This window comes from Ceratotherium simum, chromosome 3 (genome assembly GCF_057802395.1).
Source record: "Ceratotherium simum simum isolate JZ-2026a chromosome 3, ASM5780239v1, whole genome shotgun sequence".
Lineage (NCBI taxonomy): Eukaryota > Metazoa > Chordata > Mammalia > Perissodactyla > Rhinocerotidae > Ceratotherium > Ceratotherium simum.
The window spans coordinates 57,738,361-57,753,523 of record NC_141902.1 but is presented as its reverse complement, the minus strand read 5'-3'; the positions used below and the strand labels follow the sequence as shown (position 1 = coordinate 57,753,523).

At 35.3% G+C, this 15,163-nt stretch overlaps 1 protein-coding gene across 10 annotated transcripts in view; it reads left to right on the top strand.

The window, feature by feature from the left end:
* Positions 1–15,163, top strand: part of HERC1 (HECT and RLD domain containing E3 ubiquitin protein ligase family member 1) — a 183,175-nt gene that overhangs the window by 88,091 nt on the left and 79,921 nt on the right. For 9 of the 10 annotated variants that reach the window (XM_087428259.1, XM_087428280.1, XM_087428283.1 and 6 more), the window contains exons 23-26: positions 1,190–1,502; positions 1,966–2,086; positions 7,308–7,359; positions 14,446–14,714. In XM_087428259.1, coding sequence (XP_087284385.1) covers positions 1,190–1,502; positions 1,966–2,086; positions 7,308–7,359; positions 14,446–14,714 — 755 coding nt within the window. Of the gene's footprint in view, positions 1–1,189; positions 1,503–1,965; positions 2,087–7,307; positions 7,360–9,746; positions 9,876–14,445; positions 14,715–15,163 lie in introns of all 10 variants that reach the window. The other variant, XM_087428299.1, reaches the window with a different exon arrangement.

Sequence of the window (15,163 nt, the reverse complement as noted above, 5' to 3'; positions counted from 1 at the left end):
GTTCTAGTATTACCCTATTCTAAAGATGGGCAAACTGAGGTTTAAGGAGGCAAAATTATGTGCCTAGGACCACAGCTAGTAGCAGCTGGAATTAGAACCAGGTCTGCCCAAAATTTCAGAGACTATTCTCTTAATTACTTTAACTGATTTCCAGCTCTGGACTCTGAGTTTGTTTCTTTGATTTTTATAGAAATAAGGGACTTTTAACAGCATAATGAAAATATTATCATAATAATTCTATAAAATACACAGATCCATTTTTAAAGTTTGTACTTCCGTATTAACAAGATTAATCTAGTATTTTACCAACTTTTCTGCCTGTGTTACCCATTAAGAATACATCTTCACTCCAATTTGGGCAAAAAAATTCTTTTCCTATTATGAAGTATCTACCACTGCATCAGAACCCTGTTAAACCTGCTGACTTTTTAGACTGGTGAATTGGGAACGGCTGGCATCAGATGGTTATTTCTGGTGATGCCATTTGACTCTGGAGGCAATCTTGTCCATATATTATAACCAGATTCTGTTTCAATGAAGACCGTTAGTGGTTGTGCTTATTTAATGTGTTCAAGATACAGCAAACTGTAGGTGTTAGGAATTATATGGACTTTGGGAAGGGAAGGGGACTTTTCTTTATAACTAATGAAGCTTAAACTTTGCCTATTTCTTCTGTAACCTGACATTTTTCATACCAATGTCACGAACATTCCAGAAATAGGCAGTTATTTTTTACCCAGTGCTTCTCAAACTTTGGTGGACTTCAAAATCAGCTGCAGGGATTGTTAAAACACAGATTGTTGGCACTATGCCTAGAGCTTCTCATTCAGAAGGTCTGGGATGGGCTGATAATTTGCATTTCCAGCAAGTGTCCAGATGATGTTGATGCTGCCAGTCTGGGACCACACTTTGAAAACCACTGACCTAACTCTTTAATAAGAGTAGAAATAGAATCAACCAAATCTAAATTCTATAAAGGCATGAGTATTTCCTATTATAATTTTTATGAAAAGGTTAATAGTTGGGTATAATTTTAACTTAGTAACTATGCTGTATTTAATGTCTAAAAAATAATTTTTCCCTCTTTCAGTAAGTTTTTGGTCCAAACTTTATGACTATTTTTATTGTTATTTTCTTTGCTCTTCTCTCCCCATGTGTTAAGACCTTGTTTTTGTGTTGCATGTTACAGAAATCTTTCAGTGTTTCCTCTCAGCCCGTGAAGTAGCTCGTAGCCGAGATCGAGATAGAATGAACAGTGGGGCAGGGTCTGGGGCTCGAGCTGATGATCCACCTCCTCAGTCTCAGCAAGAGCGAAGGGTCAGCACAGACCTTCCTGAGGGTCAGGATGTGTACACTGCTGCCTGCAACTCCGTGATCCATCGGTGTGCCCTATTAATATTAGGAGTAAGTCCTGTGATTGATGAGCTTCAAAAGCGAAGGGAAGAAGGACAGTTGCAGCAACCTTCAGCAAGTGCCTCTGAAGGGGGTGGACTTATGACCAGGTGGGACTGACTAGAAACTTAAAACGTTCCTCTCCTCCCTTTGGTACTTCATGCATTGAAATGGTTTATTCTCAGTTATAGTATTTTTCTGAAATTAATACAGACATGGAGGAGGAAATACAGATTGACTAGGATGAATTTAACATAATGTAAAGAGTGATACTGATTCAGCGTGGAATATAAATTTCTGGTTAAGTGAGGAGGCACAATTTTTCGTACATACAAACAACAGTAATTGAGAAACATATGAAGTTACTTGCATCTCTCTGTAATTTAGTGGCATGCAAATTATTTTGATGTAACTGATAAGGGCTTTGTGCTTAGACAAGAGTGAGGATTTCCCATCAGCAGACCTAATTACTCCTCACTGTGTGTGTATTATTTCTATGCTGCTAGTTCCATTCAATTTTATGTTCACTAACAGTCCCAAATCGAAAAACTTTTCTTTGTGCATGTGAGACAGGAGTGAAAGTCTTACTGCAGAGAGCCGGCTAGTCCACGCAAGTCCAAATTATAGACTGATCAAATCGAGGAGTGAATCTGATTTGTCTCAGCCTGAATCAGATGAAGAGGGTTACGCACTGGTAGGTATACCTAGATTTAGTAAAGAAGGATTTTTGTTTTTCAAGATATACATACATAAGGCTTTAGTTAGAATGAGTAATATATGTTTGTTTTAGACATATAAAAACTTTTTAGAAAGAACTTTTAAGAGAAGTGAGATAACTATATTGCATAGATATTTACCACCTATATGGTAGTGACTCTCAGATTTCTATCTTTAGCTCTGACTTCTTCCTAAACTCCAAATTCATATATCTGACTTCTTGATGGATATTCTACCTGAACATGTCATGTTACCCCAATCATAACCTATCCAAAAATAAACTCACCTTTCTCTCAAACCTTCTTCTCTCACATTTTCTATCTTAGTAGGTGGTACTGTTAACTACCTGAGCTGGAAACCTGGATTTATCTTTGACTCTACTTTTTCTTATTTCCTGGTCTTTGCAACCCCCTCACTCCCCACAGTCCAATTAGTCAAGTCTTGAAAATTTTACCCTTAATATGTTTCTAATATGTCCTCTCCATCCCTCCTGTCACTACTTTCTTTCAAACTTACCTTCTCTTTAGCCTGGACAAGTATAGAAGCCTCCAAACGGGTTGCCCCACCTCTTGTCTTGTGCCCATCTTCCACATTTCACTAGTATAATATATTTAAAATACAAGTCTGTTTATATCCTCTACTTAAAATCTTTTAGTAGCTCTCATTATCTGTCAAAAAAGCCTTAGGACCTGGCCTGCAGGCATTTAAGGTAAAAATCAAACAAGTGAGATGCTGATTTATGTAAGAAGTAGGAAGTAAGGTGTGCTATAGTGTGACAGGTAAAATAAATTATAGAGTGAAAACTGTCTAAAAGATTGCTTCTGTTTGAGTAGCTTTGGACTTGGAGTTGATGGCTGGATTTTCATTTTAGCTGTTCCTTGCCTTATGTGTGAATCTGTGTGTGCTACTTGACCTTTCTGGGTCTTAGTGTCCCATTGTGTGATATGAGGATAGTTGTGCCTGTTTTGTATATAGCAATGTGTTAGCCTTGGCTTCTGGCCCTAATTCTACTGCTGAAGAGCTGTGAGACCTTGGTCCTGTCATGTGACAGCTCAAATAGAAACTCTGGGTTTTTTGGACTGAGTGACCTACCAGCTCCATTTTTAGCTTGGAAATTCCTGTGTTGTGTGAATTGAGATAATGAATATGAAAATGTTTTTGAAGAGTATAAAGTGCTACATAAACAAAAAGCTATTATTTAAAGGAAACTTCTAAGCATAAAAGATTTTTTCTTGAAGGAAAGTTGACCAATGTCTTTAGGCAGATTTCATTGTATCATGATGTTTTTGTTTGTTCTTCCTCCTTTTATTCTTCATTTCCATTAGTATTTCTGTACTCCCAGTTCATGTTCTCAGTCTTGCAGTCTACTGAAATTTTTCTCTGTCCATTTATTTTTCCAGTCTGATCAATCTCATTATCTAGTCTCCCAACCCAGTGGTAGTTTCATAACATAGATAGATCGTATCATTTCTCTACTCAAATGACTTCACTTCCACAACTTCACTTTTTCTCAGAGTAGAAGCCTGTGTCCTTACAGGGGCCTATAAGACTTTACATATCCTGGCCCCACTACCTCTCTTATCCCCTCTTCTGCTGCTCTTCTTCTTGATGACTCTTCTTCTGCCACATGGGCCTCTTGACTTTTCTATAAACATACCACACAACTTCTCCTAGGGGCCTTTACATGACTGTTCCTTCTCACTGGAATGCTGTTGTCTGCATGGCCAATTCCCTCACTGCAAGTCTTCATTCTGATATTACTTTTTCAGTGAGGCCTACCCTGACCACTCTATTTAAAATTGCAGTTTGCCTTCCCTTCCACATATTCACTCCCTGACCACCTTGCCTTGCTCTTTTTTTTCTCTTTTTTTTTTCCCACAGTACCTAACATAATTTACTTATATATTATATTTATTTATCAGTTTCTCTTACCCTACGCTAGAATATAAGCTCTTTGAGGACAAGAATTTTTGCTGTTTTATTCACTGCTATACCCCAGGCACCTTTAGTGCGTGACACGTGGTAGGCAGTCACTAAATATTTTTTGAATGAATGAATGACTGTCTAATCTACTTTGGTAAAAACTTTGTGCCCATTCCGTCCTTTCCATTCTTTAATTCAGGCCCTTATTACCTTTGTCTGGACTGGTAGTTTTCAAACTGATCTCCCTACTTTTTCTAGTCCCTCTCCTTAGACCCTGCTCCTGAAGTTAGAGCCCTTGAAAACACACACAACAGTAAGAACAACAATAATATACCAGCTAGTCATGCTGCCTTCCTGCTCAAGAAGCTCTGTGACTCTGCATTGCCTACCCAGAAATCAAAGGTTCTGGAAAATGTTGCCTGCCTGCTTTTAGAGCCAAGTTTCCCCTGCAGTAATCTGCATTTGTGCCGTAGTAGTCTACGGCAGACCCCAGACATGCCTCTTGAGCCTCTGCTCAAACATTGTTTGCCCTTAAATGCCCTTCTCCTGGGTTTTGTTGATGAAGTCCTGTCTCTCTCTTAAGGACTGGCTAAAATAAAATGTCAGCTCTTCCAGAAAGCTTTCCCAAGATTACCTTACTCACAGTGACTCTCTTTGTGATTTCCATGGCAGTTTGTTAGTACCTCTAATAAACAACTAACGGTTTGTCTGATGTCGGGCTTATATAAGTATTAGTATTTCTTTCCAATAGACCTCTTCAGAAGGTCTAGGGTTTTTTTAATGCCCCTGATATCTCCTGCAGTATGCTTTGCATATTGTTAATAATTGATAATTCATTTCAACTGAGAAGAAAAGATAAAAGATGAGGATAGATGTAGTTAAAGTGGCATACTTTTTGGAAACAAACAGTGAAATCTGACTTAGTCACGATAGGCTTAGACTCACTTGATTTTGACCTGGGGGCCAAATCCTTAAGCTTTCTGAGCCCCAGCTTCTTTATCTTTGAAATGGGAAATAATACTGTTTGTTATACTTGCCTCTTTTTGTGAAGAACAAGTTTTGTAATGCAATTTAAAATATTTTGAAAATTATGATTTCAAAACGTAATGAGCAGACAGTTCAGTGGAGGTGGGTTGAGCCTAGATTTAATTGCCAAGATTGTTCATTTAGTTTCTACAGAATTTTTAAAAGACTAATAAACACAGTTTTGAAAAAGATTGACTCTTGATCATCTTTCCTTATGGAATATTTGGAAAAATAGTGTGATAAAAGGTAGAAAAGTTAAACTAGAGAGAGCAGATTCTGTTGCAGATGAAGGGAGACCTGGGCCAAGCCTTCAGCTTCAGAAAGCCTGATATAAATGTAGAGGGGCAAGCAGTGGGGGCAGTTTGGGTTCTTCCAGCTGAAATATTACCCTTCTGTCTGAGGTTATTTAGGATTACCGTTCATATCCTCGATATCTAGTAGTACTTCATTTATCCTGAATTGCTAGTGAATGGAATGCTTTCTTACAGTAACTGAAGTTAACCAGTTTAATGCTAAATCTTTGTTTTAACTTTCTTTCATAAAGAGTGTCATGTGATATATTATCAACTTCTCTCCTAGTAAACAGAGAAACCTAAGTAAACAGTTAAACAGTTAAACCTAAGTTTAACTGTTTGATTGACAGTTGTCATACTTATTTCTTACTGCATTCTCCTAATCTTTTCCCCACACACCTTATTTCACAAAGGATTTGATTTAGTGTACAAAAATAAATACTTTATAAAAGGATAAATTAAGTGAATGAATTAGGACTAAAAGAAGCTGAGAGAGGAACAGTAAAGCCCTGGATAAGATTTGCATACCTCAGCGCATATCCTGTGATGTTCTGCTAGAGGTGGGCCACCAAGCAGGAAAAGCATGAGTTACATGATTCACAGTGTCTGAAAGATAAAAACAAACCAGTTGTCCAAGGGAAACACAGATATTTCTGGTTCTGAGGCCTGAGATAAATTTCTTCTACTGTGAGCCCTCATGGCAAAGGTACTGTGTGATAAAAATAGTTTTATTGCATGATGCAGTGATGTCTTCAGGAGCTGTTTGGTGTTTTGTCCAGCACCAAAGACCTGAGAATATACTTATTTCTGGGGGGGGGTGTGTGTGTGTGTGTATAAGACAAAATATATTTATCCGCAATGTAGGTACGTGTGTCTATATGTGTGACCAGGTAAAGATTTTGTACAATGACATTTCCTGTTTTGTCACTTCTGCAGCCTTTCTTCTTTGCCACCAATTTTTTTATTGTGTGATAGAGTACAATTGAAATTGCTAAGACCGTAATGTTAAGTCTGCACATAAATTTGTCATCTATTTTTTGTATGTGGTTGGCTGTACCTATGAGCAGAGTAAATGGTTGTCTATACTGCCCCCCCATCGCATATACACAAAAATATACTTCTTTTCTTCCTGAAAGCCTTCCCTGTTTTATTAAGCTGTCTGTGATTTCGCCAATTTGAGTTTTGTTTGTTTTAACAGGTTTTTAAAAACATTTTAAAATCTTTTAAAATACTGCCAATGGGCCGGCCCCGTGGCTTGGTGGTTAAGTGCGCGCGCTCTGATGCTGGTGGCCCGGGTTCGGATCCCGGGCGCGCACCGAGGCACCACTTCTCCGTCCATCCTGAGGCCGAGTCCCACATACAGCAACTAGAAGGATGTGCAGCTATGACATACAACTATCTACTGGGGCTTTGGGGGGAAAAAATAAATAAATAAAATCTTAAAAAAAAAAAAATAAAATACTGCCAAAAGGCTTAGGACTATGTTATTTTTCTGTTATTGGATTCGTCAGATTTCTCTTCCTCTAAACACCTAGCCAAGGCTAGTGGGAGTTTTGAAAAGAATGGTGGAAAGGGAGGATAGAGCAAGTAGTAGTTTTGGAAAATGGGACTTCAGGCATCTAGAGGGTATTAATAAGATCATACTGTGTTGGGAAGATAAAAGACAAAGATTCCAAAGAAGAAAAGGTGACAACAAAGAAAAACTTTTGCTACTTTACAATGTTAATTAATGTGCACCTTGCCTTTGCGTTTGAGTATCTCAGACTTGTGTGCCTGGGCTTTGTTATAGCTGTTTTCAGTGGGTTTTTAGAGACTTTGTTGTTAGTTTGACTTAACTGGTGAATAAGTAGCATATTGCTATAATTATATAGATTATTTTTTATTCTAATACTGTAGTAAATCTTAAAATACTTTTCACAACTAAATTTTATTGCTTATTTATTTTTAACTTAATAGAGTGGAAGGCGAAATGTTGATTTGGATTTGACATCATCTCATAGAAAGCGAGGTAAGTATTAAATACTAAATATCTGGTTAAAGTAAGTAGCTATTTTTATATCTGATATATTTAGATCTGATTGTCATTGAAACATTATTGCAAAAAAACGAGAAACATTATCAGAAGAGTTAAAAGGAAGATCATTTTCTTATCACCTTTTAAAATCTGGGAATGTCTGGGAGTTAATAATCAGTTCTGTGTCTCATTTATCATGTAGTGTTTTGACTTTTTAAAAGTCCAGAACTTTTAAAACTCCAGAAGCAGTGCTTTATGTTATGAGGGTTTTGTACGTAATTTGTCATGTTTTAGCTCACTGATATAGTTACTATAGTTTAAATGGTGTTTTAACTCTTTACCCTATCATCTCTTATACACACATACACACTTTCAAACTGAAAATTTCTAGTTTTTTTTCCTCTTTGCCTCTTAACATAAAGCATGTAAGAGATGAACTAATGATTTCTTAAAAAGAAAATTTTCCCATGAGGAACAATTTTAGAGTGTCGTTAAGAGTTAGGCTCATTTGTTAGAAGCTCTATCTTAATGAATAATATAGTTAACTCTTGGTTTGTACAAATGAATTTTAGAAAGAACAGTAGTTTTAGATAATATAAATCTAAGGATTACTAAAAACTCTCCAAGTGTTATTTTATATAAACCGACACTTGTATTAAACCCATTTATACTGTGATTGTGAAAATGTGAAATGGTAAAAATTGCCACTGATGGCAGTTTTCTAAAAGCCTGTGGGAAAACATTTTTTTCCATGATATTAAGTTTTTCATATTTCAAAATGAAACCCTTCTCTTAATAGCTTCCTTGGCAGGATGTTAGATGCCCCCCTTAGGGAAAAAACTGAGAAATGAGGGAAAACTGAGGAATGAGGGGAAGAAGTGCGCACACAGTTTTTTCGTTTTTGTGTTTATAAACTTGGAAGAAGAAATGTTGGTACTTCTATAGAATAAAATATGGCGATATTTTATCCTTTAATTATAATTAGAATACAGAGAATGATTTTTCTGAAATATTAGGAATAATAAGGAATGGGTCTGGTACTTTCTTTATTGAAAAGTCTTTTGAGACTGTAATATGTCAAAGCTGTTGGGTTTCTAAAAAAATTATGAGGTATTTGTGATATCAAAAAAATTAAATGATGCTTAGTATAATGTGCAATATTTATTTGATTATTTTCTAATTCTTTGAAAATTGGTAATTCATGTGCCATAATTAACCAGAGTATCCTTTTCCTTAACCACTTGACTTAGGAATAAAATTAAATTTTTGGAACAGATTTACCTTCCTAATTTTGGTTAGCTCAGGTGAATATCGTTGCTAAAATTTCTGTTATATTAATGAATGCTTGTTACTTGGTGGTAGAGAGAAGATGGCTCCAAATTTACTGAATAGCATAGAGGGTCAACCTGTAGTTTAAGAGCTTCCTATGATACTAATTATATTTATAAGTGATAGTCCATTGGCTAAAATTATTCTTTTCTCTCAAATCTTTATCATGCTTATGGAAATATAAATTTGAGATTCAATCTATATTAACATGTCAGCATGTGGCAAAGTAACCTTTGGAATAAAACAGAAAGTGATCTTTATCTTTGAATTAAGAATAACCTAGAATTCGAGTATAAATTGCTTAGGAGGAATTAATATAACACTTGAAAACTACTGTTCTAGAGTTCCTACTTGATCAGATTTTTGAACAATTATCCTATAAGTAGATGTGGATTTCCTGTAGTTTTAGATCTAAGGAGATACAAATGAATTAAGCCATTAATCCAAATCTTGTTTATGGATAAGCCACCTTCTTCAAGGTAGTACCAAAAAACCTATTGACTTGTTGGAATTTATCTTTATTTTGTTGAAGACAGAAAAGCAAATACAGGACCTCATGGGAAAAAAAAATTTTTTTTTTAATTACCCCATTAGGAAGTTATAATAAGGAAGCAAACTAGTTAAGTAACTTTTCATGATATCACTTAATGTGGTACCAGTTTATTGTAATAATCATTACATTTTAATGTTCCCAGAGAAAAACTTTGCTGATGGCTTTATTCCTAGGAATAGGTGACTAGAAAGTAGAATTACTATTTTAGGAAGGGCAGCAAAAATAGTTTTCAACTCATGAGTCCTAGAGCTTGTGGATTAAACAATGAAAATGTATGCTTAATAGTTTTATTTATTTTATTATAATGGATTTCCTTCTTCAAAAGAAATTAACATTGAAAATACATTTAGGAGATTACAGTTTGAAAGGAATTTTTAAAAATCATGTAGATTTAGTGACTACCCTCTGACCACAGTGGGTTTTTTGTTTTGTTTTGCTCTTAAATGATGATAAAATAAACCACCCTATTTTTTCCTTATTTATTGTCAATATGGACCAGATGCCATAAGCCATCATATGCCTGTCTTCAACTGGGCAGATGAACCTACCAAGTCAGAGAACTGTTTGGGGCCATTCAGGTGTTCTGATTCTGACTTGAGCTGTGAAGGCCAAGCAGATGTCCGGCCAAGTGAGAATTCTTCTATCTCCTTGTTTACCCCTTTCCAGTATTTTGAAGAGGAAGTGTAAACTTTTTTCCCCTCACATAGCTTTTGCATTTATTAGTCTCAGTGGTCCTGAGTTATTAAAAACCTAGTAAGAGAAATTATAGAGAGAGATAACAATGTTTAGTTATGTCGCATTTACTGAAACTAAATGGATGTATCAGTGACAATTAATGGTTGTATACACGTTTCAGCTGCTCTTATTTTGCCTCCAAAGACTCCTCCTTGTGAGGACCTAGTGCCTATAATTTTAGTATTTGGCATTGAGGATACTAGGATTCAGGCTGTTGAACCACGATTGTTTCTTTTCCCCTCATTTCAGTTAATGTTTCACAATTGATCCAAGCAAGCGAATGTGGTAGGAAGAATTAGAGTAAAGTGAGCAAATAAATTCAGCTCAGCCAACTTGCTCAGCTCTTTAGAGCCATCAGAGCTGAATTTTAAAACCAAAAATCTCATAAATTACTTTAAAAAGAGACAGGTGAAACATATTTCCACTTAGCGCCTCAGGTAATATGAAATTCGTATTCATTAAACACTTATAAACTGCTTACTATGCGCCAGGCATTGTTCTAATCATGTCAAACGTATTAACTCATTTAGTTCTCATAAGAGCCTGTCAAAATTCGTGACAAAACCTGTTGAACATGTTGATATTTTGGTACTTTGATAAATAATTAAAAGATTTGCTCTAGTTATGCAGAACTGAGCTTGTCCTTCACTGAAAGGTGATACCTTTTTGCAGATACTTAACTTGAGTTCTCATATTTAGGCTGAAGCTGATTCAAGTGAAAAGTGGTGGGAATATCAAAGCAACAATTTAAGAAGCAGCATCAGGAATTTTATTAGTTAAAATACTGTATGGTTTGATTTTTCCCCTCCTAGGTCTTTAAATGTAGTGTTAGAGTTTTATTACTAAAATAATACTGGAAACATTTACCAACATGTTGTGTTTTGTGGTGTAGCATGTGTGGGTGAAATGCTGTTTTATGTATGCATTTCAAATTAGATTATATAAAGAAGAGCAAATGTAAATGTTGTCTCCTGTATCAAATTTCTCCTTTTGTCTTCTGATTCTTGTGTGGTAGTGTATTTACTCCTTTTTGGCCAGTTGAGCCCCAGAAAAAAGAAGAGCTTCAAGCAAGTACATGATGGCATGTTTAATTTTTTTCCCCTTTTAGCTTGCCTACATATTTTATGGTTTATAAAGTATGTATTGCAGCTCTGCCATGTTCATTTTGAAAATTCCATTTAAGAACCAAAGTTGTAAGGACAAGTAAACAATCTCAAAAATTCCTTGTTGGACTTTATATTTTCTTTTTATAGTAAGTGACTCTGAATTAATATTAAGTAAGAATTGGGCTTAGTCACAGTTACTCTATAGAAGCTTTTGATATGCTTTTCAGACACAGTATTTCCTATATTCAGATAAAACAATATAGAACAAACAAAAGTTATCAGGTTGTTATAACTTTTTTCAAGAATTAGAGTTCTTTCATCTCTCATTTCCATATTGTAAGTTTTTGTGTTTCAAAGTATTTTTGATGTCAACCTAAATAAATTTTAGTTACAGTTATTTTATTTATTTATCCTAATACTTTCAAATAGTATCTTTCCTGTTCTTTCTTATATTTTATTCATAGAAAATTTTTGGGGGGTCATACACCTGATAAGTTGCATCCTTTAAATTAGGAGTTGGTAAACTGTGGCTAGTGGGCCAAATCAGGCCTGCCACCTTTTTTTTGTAAGTAAGGTTTTGCTGGAACACAGCCACACTCATTTGTTTGCGCATCATCTACGGCTGCTTTCACACTACAACAACAGAGTTGAGTAGTTCCAGCAGAGACCTTTTATAATCCACAAAACCTTCTGTAAAAATTGGCTTTTTACAGAAGAAGTTTGCTGGCCCCTGCTGCAGATTGCAGAGAGGAAGGATTTAATTTTGGGATTGGCCATCATTTCATAGATATTTTGGAGAATATTAAGGCAATTCACTATTTGTAGATTTTTCACAGTTAAACCTTTATGTAGGCAGACAATTGAAATTTCCGTGGATCAGTGATTTGTGAGTTGATTAATAACAGGAATATGTAAGACCACCTCCCATAATATTAAGGATTAACTTAGCAGATCAATTTCTTTGAAGCTCTATTTCCTCAATTAAGGAAATTGGACTAGATAATTTTTAAGGTCTCTTTTACTTCCGTGGTTCTAACACTAGTTGATGCACATTTTGTTTTCATTTTGAAAGGTAATTTATAAGTATTGGAAAACAGAAGAACTTTTTATTTTGAAATTTTATTATTGAACAAACAAGCTCAATACAAAGAGCCAAAAACTATCATTTGTAAATTAAGGCTAAATCCAGATTCTGAATTTGAGGTGCTTAAAGAAATTGAAAATGATCATTTCTTTTCTTTTTTTAATTTACATTAGCCCCGCTTTCTTTTTTAAATATCACTTTTAATACATTATGCATCCATGACATTATTCTTTGGATTTTTACTCTTTTCTATTTTACATGAAAAAATAGTCAGCTATACAATTTGGGGAAATTTTCAGATTGCTTATTTTTCATATTCAGTAAAACTAAAAATCCATTTTTTTCTAGTCTTAAGAATTTTTGCTAAAACATGGAAGGCAGATAAACCATATTTTATTTTAGTAGAATGCATATAAATTATTTCATAGTTACTTTATAGTATTAGCTGCCTGTTATGAATTTCTATATCTGATTTTGAAGTCCTAGGGTTTTACTAACACCAGTGTAATGATTCAAAAATAAGTTATGCAGGGGCTGGCCCCATGGCATAGTGGTTAAGTTCAGCATGTTCTGCTTCGGCAGCCCAGGTTCGGATCCCAGGTGCAGACCTACACCACTTGTCAGCCATGCTATGGCGGTGACCTGCATATAAAGTGGAGGAAGATTGGCACAGATCTTAGCTTCAGGGCTAATCCTCCAGCAAAAATCAAGGAAGATTGGCAACAGATGTTAGTTCAGGGCTATCTTCCTCAGCCAAAAAAAAAAAAAAAAAAAGTATGCGATCAATATTGTGTTAGTTTGTTTTCTTTGAGGGCATCAGTGTTTAAGTAGTTCTCTTCCCAAATCTTTTCCATCTAGTTACGTAACAAATATAATTTTTGTAATGCATATTTTATTGCGTACCTTAAGATGCATTCCTAATAGAGAAATTTGGTATATTCACATGATAGGATATTATACAGCACTCAAACAAATGAACCATGGCTACATACAATAATGTGAGTGAATATTAGCAATATTATATTGAATTAAAAGAGTATGTCCAAAAAGATTACATAAAATGATACTTTTTTATAAAGTCAGAAATAATTAAAACTAAACATTGTCTTGGGAATACATATAAGATAAAATGATATTTAACAACAGTAAAAGCAAAGGAATGATAAAACTGAGGCTTAGGGATAATGAAAGCCTTAGGTAGGAAGAGACAGGGAGAGATGAGTCAGAGGAGATGGGTAGATACAAGTTACTGTCAGTTTTCTAGTTCTTGTGTTTACATTTATTATAAATAAATATAAATACAAAAGCAGCCTATGCATAGACCAATGATGAGAGTATATCATGAGCCAAGGATTATGATTAATGTAATTCATGGACCTGAGATCAATTACATTAAAAAAAAGCTTGTAAGAACTGGACATTTATATATTTATTTAAAGCTAATATTGGCATATGGCTTTGACAGTTGTTGTTGTGTTCAAACATATTAACATTTTTGCTGTCTGATATAAAGATTTTAGCCTAGAAATGCCCACTGGCAAAACTAATGGTATTATATTTAATGACTATTGTGATACCACTTGGTAGTTTTATATAGATGTCATTTTACAGTAAATCTTACATATTCTTGTCTGTGAAACTTTGCTTCCTCTATATAGTAAGTTTCACAACCTGTAATAAATATACATATGACACAGTGAAAGTGTTCTTTATATTAATGAAACCCAAAGGGTGATGTTTGTGTCTCCTTTTTGTGTAAGTTTACTTGCCCTTCTGTATTCATTTTTTGGTAATATTTCATTGCAGATACGTAGACTTTACACAGTCTTAACTTACTCTTTGCAATAATAGTCTTAAATCAGATGAAGTCCTATTACTAGTAGGTCTGACCAGCAGTGTCCTAAGTGCCTAGTTCCTTTTTTTTCATAAATGATGGTCTCGTTTAATACTGCAGAGCATTTTAAGCTAAGCATTTTGAGAGCAGCTTCTGCCTTTTTTTTTCTTGTGGCAGCGTGTTGCTAAAGCGCATACAGAGACACCGGTACATCAAACAGGGCTTTGCCTTTATTTTGTTACATTGCTCTAGTTTTTGTTTGTTTGTTGTTTTTTTACCAAAGCATTTTGCTCAGATTCACTTTATGCATGCATATATTCAAACATGAGTATCCATTTCTCACCAGTTGGTATGGTAGCAGCACTCAGCCCTCATCTAGTTTCAAAATGTGTGCTTTACTTGGTTGCCATTGATGCGTGTTTGTTCTGTTTGTATGTAGGTCCTATGCACAGTCAGTTGGAATCCCTGAGTGACTCTTGGGCTCGCCTGAAACATAGCAGAGACTGGTCATGCAACTCCTCTTACTCCTTTGAGTCTGATTTTGATCTTACGAAGTCTTTGGGAGTTCACACTTTGATTGAAAATGTTGTAAGCTTTGTGAGTGGAGATGTGGGGAATGCCCCAGGTTTTAAAGAGCCAGAGGAAAGTATGTCTACAAGTCCCCAGGCCTCCATCATTGCAATGGAACAGCAGCAGTTAAGGGCAGAAGTAAGTCTGATATTTACTCCTCATGAGGGACTGTGGAAACTTAAACCGAACCACTGAATGTACGGTTGTAGGAAAAACTTTTCCTTTTCTTCTACTCCTTGCCTCCCCCTTACTCCACCTGAGCTTTTTGATGTCACTATCTTAGCTAAAACAACATGATACTTTGTTTGAAGTAGACAAAAGTTCATTTTTAATTGCCATCTCTTAGAACAAGATACTCTAATCATAAGTCTTTCCTTGTCTCCTAGAGACTAGAGCGAGACTGGCTGGTGACCATACAGATCTGCTTCTCAGAGCCTTCTTTTTTGACCCACTTGCCTCCATTTAAAAAGGGCTATATTAAAACACCACAGTAATAATGACGAATGCTAAAATTAGTGAGCAAAATTTTAAGGAAACACAGGATGTCTCTAGAGCCTCAAAGTGTCTCCCTCAAAATATTTATTAAT